At 50.5% G+C, this 11,232-nt stretch overlaps 1 protein-coding gene across 2 annotated transcripts; it reads left to right on the forward strand.

The window, feature by feature from the left end:
* The first annotated feature begins 656 nt into the window (after positions 1-656).
* ID4 (inhibitor of DNA binding 4) lies at positions 657-4,060 on the forward strand. 2 transcript variants are annotated; one of them, XM_074899746.1, is made up of 3 exons: positions 657-1,351; positions 2,015-2,073; positions 2,551-4,060. In XM_074899746.1, the coding sequence occupies exons 1-2, from the start codon at positions 943-945 to the stop codon at positions 2,026-2,028; spliced, it is 423 nt and encodes a 140-aa protein (XP_074755847.1). In that variant the 5' UTR covers positions 657-942; the 3' UTR covers positions 2,029-2,073; positions 2,551-4,060. The 2 variants fall into 2 exon arrangements, with proteins under 2 accessions (XP_074755847.1, XP_074755846.1); XM_074899745.1 differs by having other exon boundaries at positions 657-1,344.
* Positions 4,061-11,232: the final 7,172 nt, after the last annotated feature.

Genomic DNA, 11,232 nt, shown 5'->3' on the forward strand with positions numbered 1-11,232 from the left:
TAGTCCCTAAACCCTCCTCCTTCCCTCTCTCCCCCTCCCTCCCTCTGAAGTTTTGCTTGGGATTTTCCCTGCCTTCCAACCGGCGTCCCGAAGTCCCTCAAAATATGTGCAAAGCCGGGCTGGGTCTCCGACACCGAGAGGATAAAAACGCGTTTCGCGACGCGAGGAGATGCCTCCCCTCCCGGGGAGGGAGGAGCGGGACGGAGGGACGGGCGGCCGCCTTCCTCCGGGCGGGCGGCGGGGAGCGGCGCCGGTGGCTGCGCTTGCCCCCGCGGAGCTGCGCGCCGGACCGCGGGGGCGGCGCGGGGAGCCGCTGGGCGGCGGGGCCCGCCCGCATTCCCGCAGTCCTTCCTCCCCGGGACCGCCTTCCTCCTCTTCCTCCGCCGCCGCCTCCTCCTCCTCCTCCGCCGCCTCCCCCCCCGGGGGTCAGCGCCAGCCGGCCGCCCGCCCCCCCCAGCAGCGCCCCCGCCTCCCCGGCCCCGCCGCCATTGGCCGGCGCCGCGTTCCACGGGGGGACGCGGCGCCCTGATTGGCTGCGGCGCGGCACGGCGGCGCCCCCCCGCGCTCCCCGCGCCGCGCTCGCCTTTGCCCCGCCGCGGCGGCGCCCCCGCCCCCCCCTCCCGGCGCCGCCCGCCGCGCCCCGCGCTATATAGCGGGCGGCGCGGGCAGCGGCGGCGGCAGAGGCGGCCGCGGTGGTGGCTGAACGGCCGGGAAGGGAGAGGCGGCTCTGGGTTTTCTTTCCCCGGCGGCGCCGCCGCTGTTGTCGCGCGGCCCTGCGAGCACCTCTCGTTGCGTCCCCGGGGGGGCCGCCGGTAGCGCCAGCGAGGCCGCGGCCGTGCCCCGCTCCCGTCGCCTTGCGGGCGGTGCGTGCGCGGCTGCCCGAGGTCGCGGGAGGCGGCAGCGGTGGTGGAGAGGGAGGTCTCCCTCCCTCCCTGCGGCATCATGAAAGCAGTGAGTCCCGTCCGGCACCCCAGCCGCAAGGCGCTGCCCGGCGTGGCGGGCGGCGGCGGGGGACACCCGGCCCTGCGGTGCCTGGCCGAGCACAGCGGCTGCAAGGGGGGCCCGCCGTCGGGCGAGGAGCCGGCGGCGCTGTGCCTGCAGTGCGATATGAATGACTGTTACAGCCGGCTGAGGAAGCTGGTGCCCACCATCCCGCCCAACAAGAGGGTCAGCAAAGTGGAGATCCTGCAGCATGTCATCGACTACATCCTCGACCTGCAGCTGGCTCTGGAGACGCACCCGGCGCTGCTCCGGCAGCAGCAGCAGCAGCCGCCCGCCCTGCACCCGGGCAGCTGTCCCGCGGGCACCCCCAGGACCCCGCTGACGGCCCTCAACACTGACCCGGTAAGAGGTGCGTGCCACGCCAGCCCGCGGCTCGGAGGGGGGCAGCGGCATGGCCCGGCGGTCAGCGCCGGCCGCCCTGGGAGCGCCCCGGTGATGCCTCGCCGCTGCCGGCCCCGTGGCTCTGCCGAGGGGCCGCAGCCGCCGGAGGGGGGGGGGCCGGGCCGGACGGGCGCAGAAACGCCCCGGCGCTGCGCGGTGGGTGCCCGCATCCCCTCGGTGCGGGCAGGCACCCGCACGGTGTTTACCGTGTAATTACAGCCTCTCGAGGGAGCAGCTGTAATCAGCGTGTTTGCACACACGGGAGCAGACGCGGTGCTCCGGCGCTTCCCGGCCCTCCGCCGGGCGTAGCGAGTGCGGGCGGGTTTGGGGGCTGTGCACACTGAACGCCCTCGGCGCAGCGTGCGTGGGATTTGAGCGGGGAGCGGCTCCCCTCCGCGGGACCCCCGTGGCAGCCCGGCGACGCATGCAGCCGCGGCGCGGGGTGCGGCGTGCTCCGGCAGCCCCCTCCCCGGGCCGGTGCCCGCCTGTGCCCCCCCTGCAGCCGGGTGCTCCCGGGAGCGCTCCCCGGGCAGGGCTGTGGCAGAACGCGGAGGGGGGACCTGGGGAGTGGGGGGGAAGCTCCACGTCCTTGTCCCCCACCTCTAACTTGCCGTGTTTCGTGGCTACGCAGGCTGGCTCTGTTAACAAGCCGGGGGACAGCATCCTCTGCCGCTGAGGGCCGCTCGCCAGGTGAGTGCCGGGCATCCGCGGGGCCGCGGCGTCGGGGGGGTGTGGGGTGTGGGTGGAATAGGTGCCCGCAGCCCTCCGCGGCGCAGCGCCGGGGCTCGGCGGGGCTGCACCGCCTCCCTCCGGTTAGCCCGCCGAAGGGGGACCTGAGCCCGGTGAGAAATCTTTGCAGGAGGCTTTGGGGTTTTATTTTTAATTACCGGGCGGTTATTTTATTTTCTTTAATTACCGGGTGGTGTTTTTCTTCCCCCAAACACCCTTCCCCCCCCCCCCCCCCCCCCCCCCCCCTCCCGAAAGCGCTTCTGGCTGCGGCGTGCAGCTGCGCATCCCTCCGCCTGGCCCAGCCTGGGAGCTGCGGTTGTTGTTTGACCTGGTTTGTTTTGGGTTGTTGATCAAGCATGTCTTGTGTTGTGCTGGTGGCGCCAGTCGGTCTGGAGCGGAGCGGTTCACACACCCCCTCTATTCATTCCTCTCCCACAGGTGTGCGGCGGCGGCGCCGCGCAGAGGCACCGCGGGGGGCGGGCGGCGGCGGCGGGGGGGGGCCCGGCCCGGCCCCGCCGCACCGGAGGAAGGAGCCATCCAACCCCCCCCCCCTCCCCCTTTCTACCCCCCGAGCAGTTCCCATGCTTCATCCCTGCAGAGCCAGCCTTTCCACGTGTCGCACGGCCGTAGAGGTCCTGTCCCGTCCCCCGTCCCGCCCCCCCCCCCCCCCCCTCCCGTCTCTTCTCTTCGTTCCCGACCCGACGTGAGCGGTGCGTCCCGCGGGGGCAGGAGGCGCTCGGACTCGAGCAGGAAAAAGTTGCCTCGTTGCGCCCCGGGATAGAGGACCGAGCCTAAACCAGACTTTAGAAGCGTTGTAACTCTTAAGGGACCGAGCAGCTGAATCTCGAAGCTTTACTAATCTACCAGAGCATTTGTAGATATATTTGACATCTATTGTTTAAAATAGATGGATTTTATTGGGGCCCAGGGAACTTTCTTCTCCCTGCAGGAATGTTACATATTGTATAGATAAAGGAGTGACATTTCATACTGTGTATATATAGAGATGTTCTATAAGTGTGAGAAAAGTATATGCTTTAATAGACTACTGTAATTATAAAATATTTTTAATTAAATATTTTTTTGTAAATATTATAAAGGTGTGTATGTTTTTTTTAATCTGTGGGAATATCTCTTTAGAAAACCACAGCTCAAGTACGGAGCTGCTAATATGGAAATATCTTGAATGTTTAGGGCTTTTTTTGTCCCCAAATGTCCTTTAGACTCGGAAGTTACAGCTGTAGCTAATGGTCCTGCATGATTGCATGAGATGTCTAATTGCAAATAAACTTGTTTGGAGTCCATACAAACGTGTTTTCCTCAATCTAGACTTAAAATGTTAGTAAGTGTATTATACATTTTGAGACTACACTTTTGTCATTTAGACACAGGGGTTTTTAGTGCATTCTATAAAAGTAGCAGTAAGATGTAGTGTTTTTTACTGAGAACAGAATAACAAATTCTATCTAGTTTTTGCATTATGGGGGCAATGCTTTAGATCTCTAATGAGCTTTTTAAAAAATCCGCTGTTGCATCAGATCAAGAAATTTGTTATGGAACTTCATTTAGCACCGAAAGGTTTTATTGCAAACTTGTGTTCCTACAACCGAATTGCTTAAAAAATGCTTCCTAATTGCTTAAAAAGTGAAAACAGTTCTCTGCTTGCAACCAAAGGGCAAACCATTAACAAAAACAGTTGCTGTTTCCTTCGTCCAAAGAGTATTAATACTGAACTGCAGAAAGGCACATGGGCAAAGTCATTATGATCAGTGATGTAAATTCATCTTAAAATCAACTTAAGTAGACCAAAAATCGGATAACTGCGTCAAGATTATTTTTCTAGTACAAAATGACTTACATTTCACTGCAGCTATGTTACAGTTAAAATCCTGTTTAATCTCTGTGATGTGTAACTACTACATGTGAACATTAAACTAGATTTATCTGTCTTTAACTGTGATTCTTCAGCTTATTTCTTCAATCCTCTGAATTTGCATGTTCCCTTCACTTTTTTTTTTGTACATACCGTTTGATGGGTGAATTAATTTTACAGCAGGCTTTGGTACAATCAGGTCTTACAGACTGTAAACGCATGTCCAGGCTCAGTGAAAGGTGCTCATCTTGTGTGATCAGTAGCCTGCGCACTAGTGAAATGGGATTTTTCAGAGTGGGAGAATTAAGTAGGATTTAATTGGGTGCTTTGTAAATAGCTAGCCAACTGTGTGTGTAACATGGTCTGTTTGACTAAAAAAGAGGATTTGTTTCAGATTATACAAGTGTTGAAAGTACTATAACCCAAGGGATGACTTCTATTAAGTTAAATATTTATAAGGAAATTAAGTACTGGGGTCATTAGCTGTGATAATGTCAACAAGATGAACATTTTCTTAATCAAAATAATGGTGTAAAGATCAAATAAAAAAGTGGCTAACATCTGAAAACATAAGGCCTCCTGTCACTGCAAATGCATTGAAGGCAGGGGCGTTTCACAGGCTGAGCCCTGACTCCAGTGGGTCCCTGCATTGTTTTCCCCGAGCTTGGATGTTACAGTAGTTTAATGAGCAAAATACATGCTCTTGTAAAATTAAGTCATGAACCTCTCATCCTGTGTCTCTGACTAATTCCATGCCAGTAAGAGTGCTATCAATTGGATTTTTTTTACTGCAGTTTGGGAAGTCTTACTTTGTGTTTTTTAAAAAAAAACCCTAACATTTTTCCAAGGTTTAAATTTGCATTCGTTTTCTTTGTTTAGCCTATTAATATTTGTAACCTTCTGATTACTTTAGCTTGTATAGCTCAGTTTATTTTGTATACAGTCTTTCAGTAACATTAGTTCTCAACACCCTCGTTTGTTTCTATCCACTGTTGCCAAATTACAGGATTCTGTTACACAGAAGAGGAAAGCAAGCAAAAGGTGCTGTCTTAAAATATGAAACTACCTTGCAGAGTTTCGACATCTCAAAGCTGGTGTATCCTGGGAGAGCTGATAAATCACTGAACTGCTCTTCAAGGGAGAGCATACCAAATCCCAGATTGCTTCAGGTCGGGGCAATCTCCCGTTGACTTGAGGATTTGGTTTTGCTTTTTAAAAAGCAGTGGCGGTGCAACAAGTTAGTACCTTTAGAAAATGAAGTCTTATTAAAGAGCTGTGAAAATTTTTCCTGTTACATAGTATTCTTGACAAATGTGAAACCCTGCATAAAACAGTCAAAAAAGCTCTTATCAGAGCGTAGTAGATGCTGGTCTTGATTTAATCCTTATGCTATGTATGAAACTGTAAGCAAGGAGTATCTAATCGCTCGCTTCCTAACGGCTGGAATCAGCACAGATCTAAATGCAGCCGTGCTTATTTTTGTTTTTCAAAGATTTTGGAGTCCATCATATTTTAGTGCCATAGCTTGTTTAAATCATATTGTTCATATAGCAAAAGGCGTAAATATTTGAACAAAAGCAAATTAAGAAGACTTTCTTCTAATGCCTTGGATTTTCTCTTAGTCACAAAAGCATTCCTTAAAAGGAGCTTTTTGATTGCGTGATGAGAGTTGTGGTGAGGCTGCCAGATTAGGAATTAGGATACTAAATTCTGTTCCCAGCTCTGCTACTGAGGCTCTTTTGTGACCTTGAGCAAGTCACGGGCTGTCAAACAAACCCAGTTTTCCACTTGTAATGTGGCAACATGTACTCATCTTTATAGGAGGGGGGAGATGAAACAGGGAGAATGCATTCATGTTTTTTACCTTCATCTTTCTTACGGGGATTAAGTTTTGGGTAAGAAAGGAAGCACAGGGAAAGCTGGGGCAATTATCAGGAAAGCCTTCCTAAGGAGGAGCGGTTGGGAAGTATGTTTCTACTAGAGGCTGCGAGGAACCTCTTGTTTGGGACACTGGAATTTTAAAGGACTAGAAAATGATCTCGAGGAGGAATAGATGAGAGACCTAGGTTTTTTCCGTCCCTAGCTCATATGCTGTCTGCGAAGTGCACCGATGGATACTGCTTAACGCTGTGTGTCCGTTTTGTTTAGCTGCGGTGTGGAGGTCCTAGTCCTTGCAGATGCTGAGACTCCCCTCTGAAATTTCCAAATGATGAGAGATGTTCACTCCATGTAAAAGTCAATGCCAGTTCTTGTGGTGACAGTTACATTTTCCCTGCCATTTCACACGGGAATAGTATTTATTTTCACTTTCTAAACCACATAGTGTTGCTTTTAAGCAGTTGTTGCGTTTTCAGGCACAAGCAAAGCGATCATAAGGAATGCCATAGCTGTCCTGCAGGTTGTTCTGAGAGTTAATGAATAAACCATGTATAGGATAAACAGGTTTATGCAAATGCAGAGCAGCACTTTACTATTATTTGTATTTTCAATGCTTTTGTAGCTATAGAAGTCACATTTTTTTAAAACCTTTGCAGTTGGGAAGAAGAAACCATGGTACGAGCAATTCAAGTAATTGTTTTAGATGCAATGCAATTTACTGGCTTCTCCAATAGTGAGGCTTGCAATACTAAATAGCGTGCTTCCAAAACAGCATTGAAAACGTTTTGCTCTCCAGTCCCAGAACATGTGATCTGAAAACACGGGCTAAATATATTCCCCCCGTACAACTGCTTGCTCCCTTGCATTAGATAATCCATTCTTTACTCTTATTCCTGCGTAAGAAAAAACTTGCATTCTGTGCCTACCAGGAGAGCCTGCTTTCCCAAATGCCCAAAGCAGGCATGCACACACCAGCTCTTGGAGTACATCTGAGCTGAGCTGAGGACCAGGCGCACCAGAGCTTGGGAGCTGGGCTGCAGGAGCTGCCAGGGAGCTGCCAGCTGAGCACCAGCATCGTGCGGGCCAGAGCCCGTCTCTCAGCCACTGCATCCTGGCCATGCCTCCTTGACAAAAACCCTTACCCCCTTCATGACCTGGAAAATACATTCGCAGGGTCCAGGCTATGGTGTAGACTGCTGTGCGATCACAGCAACATGGACAGGAGGGGGGATTTTCTAAGTTGGCATCCCTCCTCCTCAGCAAAACATCTGCTGGAAAAGAGCCGTGACACCCACAGAGCACTGGGGAAGGAGCCGTGCAAACCCTGCCGAGTGCTGCGCTCAGGCACAAGCACAAAGCTGAAGTCATCGGAAAGATGCTGGTGAGCGGTGGGCCCGGCTGCCGGGCACACTTAAGTATTGCAAGGCAATGTTCACCCCCATTTTGCCCCTCTTGAAGGTACGTGAGGGGAGGCAAGATCATTTGCAACCAGTGCTCTGCTGCGCTGACGCAGTTGAGGACCTGTAAGAATATCCATAAAAAACATCTCCCTGTACACTGAGGTGAAAACAGTGCCAGTGGGCTGCGGTACCCTGCCTGTCCCCCACCAGGCTTAGAGGGACACGGACAGGGAAAGCAGAGCACTCCTCTGGCAGCTTATCTCAAAGTAGAGGATACGACGGTGGCTGAAAAAAATTTAGTCCCCATTTGTCATTTCTTGGCCCGCAGGGAGAAGAGCTGGTGCCCAGGACTTTGGCACATGGAGGCAGGAGCAGCCCCTCCACAAGAGCCCTGGGTGTGCAGTGCTCCCCACGCAAAGTGCGACCGCAGTGCAGGGAGGGACGCAGGGCAGGACAGCTCAGGCTTTTCTTCCTTTGATGGGCATGGAACACACTTCGACATGGTACAAGAGTTGAGTTTTATTTTCTTCCACCTTTTTTTTTTTTTACCCTTTTCCGTTTTAACCTTCTTTTAGCCTTGGGTTTGCTTGTTCCCCGCTGCGCCCCCCCCCAGGATAATGTGTTTACCAAATGACAGGATACACTCGTTTCTGGTAAAAGAAGCACTTAGACAATTTTCACAACATGTATAATTTACTTAAGGACCATAATGGCTTCTTCTGAGCCGTGTGTCATGTAAATAAATATTCCAACGATTTTTAACATGCATATTATGTACTCCATAGATCAATGGCTCCTTTGAAGCTGTTACAGTTTATCCTGTAAGTTCCTATTCAAACATTTTTTAATACGTATTATTTATTCAACAGGCTGTTTCTTCACTCAGAGATGGCGGTGTCTATATTTGTAGCAGTCTAACATATATACCTTGTTCAGAATATTTCAGAATTAATATTGCTCAGCCTTTTCAGCAGGTTGGAAAGATCCCCATGAAAGCGTGAAAACAGGAAGGAATAGTTCAAATGAATAGGGCTGTAACATACATAAATTTTGGATCAGGTTTTTAAGACTTCTTCCTCAGCTTCCCTCTGCCTTCTCCACCAGCCTGGAAACACGCAGGGCCAGAAGCAGGTTATGTCTGTGGGCTGCAGTGCACGTAATGAATCCTCGAGGGGGCTTGGGAGGGCAGCAGTGCCTGGTCTCAGAGGGGCAGGAGCACGGGGGGCCACAGGCCAAGCATTTCCCTTTGGCTTCTGCTGTGTCTGTCCAGAGACTGGGGGAACCCTGCAGGAGCATCAAGCTCTGGGGTAGTAACAGTGCAAAATAAGATTACCTTCTCCAGCTTTAATGAGGAAGCAGTTTCTTGGTCCATGTACAGGACAGGCTCACCAGGCAAGTAGGAGCTAATGTAGCAGCGCTGGTTTGTGAGCTGTCCCAGGGCTTCAAGTCTCAACAGGGTTTTGGGGAGTTTGGGGTTTTTTTGGGGGGTGAAGCTCTGGAGGCTCCATGCCAGGCAGTGACCACAGCCAGGGGCAGATGTGAAGGTGCAGGGCACATGGAAGTGAAGGCATGCACACAGATGACTTCATGCCTCTGCAGCTACTAGCCAGGGCAAATCCTTCTCTATTCCCAGAGCATGGGGGAGAAAGAAGGCAGGAGTTACATCCCCACCTCAGTAGAAAGCTGCAAGGGGAACCCAGCGAGCTCCCAGGCCCTTGCAGAAGTAGCCCACAAGGCAAGAGGGCCTATGACCTCAGTGCAGGCTAATGAAGGAGGAGAACCTGGGAAGAGAAAGGTAAAGTTCCTATTTAAAGGCACAGGTATGCAACAAGAGAGGTGGAAACATTAAAAAATTGCTATCAAAGTCATTTGCTTGTAGTACGAAGATTTTTGTCTCACCTTGTTTAAACAGTCCCACTCCACTCCTGTGTTTAGTTTACTTGTGTTAATATCCCCCCGAGGCTTCATCATTTGCTATTGATGGGCATACAAAAAAAAAAAAAAAAAAGGGAAAATGTTGCTGTCCATGCAATTAATTCTCTTTCCAAGTGCTTAAAATTCGGTATGTCCCTGCAGTTCCAAAGGTGCTAGATCTTCAATACCAGCAAGCTGCTCACAGTCAGCTGAGAAACCCCAAGTTGTTTTGGAGCACATAAAAACATTCAGTGCTGATAAATACCCACACTGTGTTTTGCATCTTCATAATTTGGGACTCCATTACTTGACATATGCAATAAATAAAGCAATAAATAAAATATGCTCCCTGCCTCAAGGACATTTCTCTACATAAGTTGCAGCCCAGTATACAAACTCTTTCCAAACCAACTGGTGCTATGTATCTACCACACATACTGTTCTAAATGCAGGGACACCTTCTTAGAGCCGACTACAAACAGCGCTGTTTAAACTATTATGGAAGCAACTGTGGATAAGGCTTCTAATAAGAATATAAAGCAATAGAATCAGAACACTGCTTTATCTGGAAAATGGGCAAATTGTTCTCATTAGCCCTTTTTGGTGAAAAATGCTTCTACCTAAAGCGTTGGAAATTCCAGTGACTCAGCTCTTGATCAAATGCCCACCGAAGTCTTTCCATCACCTTCAGCAGATGTCGAATGGCAAATTCACATAAATGAATGGGTACATTTAGGGCTCTCTAGTGCTCTGCTATGCATGGACAAAATCCCATTATGCCTCATCCAGGCCTCAGTTGGGAACTAGGTTTTACCATTTTTTACCAATTTACTCCAGACCTACACTGTTGTCACTGGCATAAGAAATTGGGTGCAGCCTTCAGTCAAGCAGAATGACACCAGCACTCACAGCTTCTAACTTTCCCCTATTCTAAAACCATGACAACTTTCTATGTGAAGAGTTACATGCGACTCAATAGCAGCAGCAGCTCTGGCAGGGCTAAACGGTGAAGGAAATAAATTGTGAGGCAAAACCTGTCCCCAGCTTGGCTTTGGACTCTGTGTACTGTTCATTTCAGTGGGTCTGGGATTAGAGCCTGGCATAAACAGACAGGGACTTATAAAATCCTCTTTCCTGTCACAAGATGGGGTTTGAGTTGAGTTTGTCCATGAGTTTGGCCATAAGTTTAGTGGACGCGGCAGGGTCGGATGCTCACTGCCATCAATTGCTGGGGGCACTTGCATCGTGTTCTGCTTGAATGCTAAATATAAATGGAGATAGCAGTCTGTTTTCTTGGATTCGCTGAAACACTAAAACAAATGCTTGTGTCTGTGTTGCAGGGCAAGGTCTTCTTTATTTTGCTGGGGCAATAGCCATATTGAAACAAACTGTATTTTGTTTTCTTTCAGACAGGTGTGATGGCACACCTGCAGAGCTCAGGCTTGAATAGCAACTCGTAACCTTTTGTGGGTAAGGTGGGGGGCAAATCCTGCTTAACAAGGATGTCAAACTGATCTTTGTTCCCTTCTCCTGACCAAGTATCTGTGGCAACAAACTGGAGACAGGTAAACAATCGGCTTCTGCTACCGCAAGCTTTCCATTTACAGTTCACCAGGAGCTCTTATTATATGAAAGGAAAGGGTGGATGTGGTGTCAACACAAGGTAATAGTAATATTATTTGAACAGGTGTGTGGGGTGTTGCTAAAGTGAGAGAACGGGCAAGCGGTAGGGAGCAGTTAGTACAGGGCTGTGCATGTAATAACCAGAGCTCACCCGCGTTTATTATCATAACAATCATGTGCAGTGATAGGTTTCACAATGAGCTGGTCTGATTTACCTGGTGCATTAAACCAGTTTTGTTGTTTCTCGCTTTCTAACTCCCTGCTGGAAAACAGCCCGAGAAAATATGCACACTAAAAATTCGGTAAGCAGACCCACTGTGCACACAGCTACAGATAGAAAACCCACCAGGCCACAATTATCCCCCAGACTCCGCTCCTCCACAGACAACTTTGCTGCTGATTTACATCGACGGAAGAGAGAAAGCAGATTAG

The sequence above is a fragment of the Athene noctua genome, chromosome 2, assembly GCF_965140245.1.
Source record: "Athene noctua chromosome 2, bAthNoc1.hap1.1, whole genome shotgun sequence".
Taxonomy (NCBI): domain Eukaryota; kingdom Metazoa; phylum Chordata; class Aves; order Strigiformes; family Strigidae; genus Athene; species Athene noctua.

Excerpts from the sequence above, each read along its gene's own strand:
- ID4 (XM_074899745.1), top strand. The coding sequence starts at position 943 with ATGAAAGCAGTGAGTCCCGTCCGGCACCCCAGCCGCAAGGCGCTGCCC. Across the intron at positions 1,345-2,014 it reads CGGCCCTCAACACTGACCCG|GCTGGCTCTGTTAACAAGCC; the intron begins GTAAGAGGTGCG and ends GTGGCTACGCAG.